The sequence below is a fragment of the Cynara cardunculus genome (assembly GCF_001531365.2).
Source record: "Cynara cardunculus var. scolymus isolate 2C chromosome LG 6, CcrdV1, whole genome shotgun sequence".
Classification (NCBI taxonomy): Eukaryota; Viridiplantae; Streptophyta; class Magnoliopsida; order Asterales; family Asteraceae; genus Cynara; species Cynara cardunculus.
The window spans coordinates 20,308,741-20,310,465 of NC_037533.1; the positions used below are offsets into that span (position 1 = coordinate 20,308,741).

A 1,725-nucleotide genomic window follows, 5' to 3' on the forward strand; every position below is an offset into this window, starting at 1 on the left:
AATTTGATGAGCTTACATGAATCTTGGTCCTCTTCAACCTACACTTTCTATGTTTCCAAAATCTGGACTAGAAAGTCATAGACGTAGCTTTCAAGCTTCTTAGTATAAGTTACATCCCTGGATTGAATATTCAAAGACCTTGGATGCAGCATTTTGTTTTCCTTGTTTTTTATTTAACAAGCCATCCGGGCTCGGTAACTATGGTCAACGAGCATTTACCATAGATGGGTTTCGAAATTGGAAAAAGGTGGGTGGGAAAAAATGTTGTTTTTTGATGCATATGGGAACCGATTGTACATCTTTCCACAATGTTGCACAAAAGGGATGGGATCATTTATCTAATGAGGCGCAAGATATACGAAATGTATTTGAGAAGTTCACAACTGAAGAGCGTGAGAAAAACAGATTGAGATTGACGGCTTTTATTTATTGCGTCCGTTGGTGTGCCTTTCAAGCAGTTGCATTTAGAGGCCACAACGAAAAGTCCGATTCCATTAACAGAGGGAATTTTCTTGAAATGTTGGAGGCATTTAGTGAGTTTAGCATCGAGCTTAAAGAGTTATTTTGTCATGCTCCCAGATATGCATCATATACATCACCGTCGATTCAAAAGGAAATTTTGAATCTTATATCAAATAAGGTGAGGCAAATGATTTGTGAGTAAATTGGTGGTCGTCCTTTTTGTTTACTTGTTGACGAAGCACGGGAAGAGTCCCATAAAGAGCAAATGTCTCTTGTTTTGAGATTTGTTAATAAAGAGGGTTTCATTATAGAACCTTTTTTTTGGACTTGTTCATGTACGTGACACTACGGCACAAATGCTCAAGGATGGAATCTATTCTTTGTTGTCACATTACAATCTTGATGTCAAGTCTATTCGTGGACAAAGGTATGATGGTGCAAGCAATATGCGAGGTCAATTCAAAGGTTTGCAAGCCTTGATTTTAGAAGATTGTAAATACGCATATTATGTTCACTGTCTTGCTCATCGGTTGCAATTGGCATTAATGGCCGTCTCTCAAGGAGTTGTAGCACTACGTAAGTTTTTTACAACGTTGTCTTTTGTTGTCAATGTTGTTAGTGCTTCTTCCAAACGCACTGACCAACTACGAGATGCACAAGTCGAGGAAATTGCATACTTGATTTCTGTTGATGAATTAGAGACCGGTAGAGGTCTCAATCAAATTGGTACATTACAACGAGCCGGAGATACTAAATGGAGTTCTCATCTCAGATCGGTTTCTAGCCTAATCAATATGTTCAGTCCAACTTGTGAGGTTTTGCTCAAAATTTTTTAGGAAGGAACTGGGCCAATCAAAGGAGATGCAGATTTGGCATATGAGGCTATGACGACATTTGAGTTCATATTTATCTTGCATCTCGAAAGAGAAATAATGGAGATCACTGATATACTTTGTCAAGCTTTACAAAGGAAAGATCAAGATATTTTTAACTCATTGAGGTTAGTTGCATCTACCAAATTGTTATTGCAACTAATGAAAGATGAAAGCTCGGATGCTTTGCTTTGCTTTGTTAAGTCATTTTGTCAGGTACATAACATAATTATCATACACTCGAACATCGTTATCAAGTAAATCTTCCTAACTTGTCTTCTTCTTGACTTGTTTTCTTGTCAGGTACGTAACATAGATATTCCCGACTTGTCTTCTTCCTATGTTAGCAGAGGGAATCGAGCTCGTAATGAGCATAGTGATCATACACTTG

The 1,725-nt window shown here is 37.7% G+C and overlaps 1 protein-coding gene across 1 annotated transcript in view; it reads left to right on the top strand.

Annotated features, from left to right (window-relative positions):
- The first annotated feature begins 280 nt into the window (after positions 1–280).
- LOC112514262 (zinc finger MYM-type protein 1-like) overlaps positions 281–1,725 on the top strand; it is a 4,803-nt gene continuing 3,358 nt past the window's right edge. The window contains exons 1-3 of the mRNA XM_025120597.1: positions 281–640; positions 774–1,238; positions 1,299–1,550. Coding sequence (XP_024976365.1) covers positions 281–640; positions 774–1,238; positions 1,299–1,550 — 1,077 coding nt within the window. The remainder of the gene's footprint in view (positions 641–773; positions 1,239–1,298; positions 1,551–1,725) is intronic.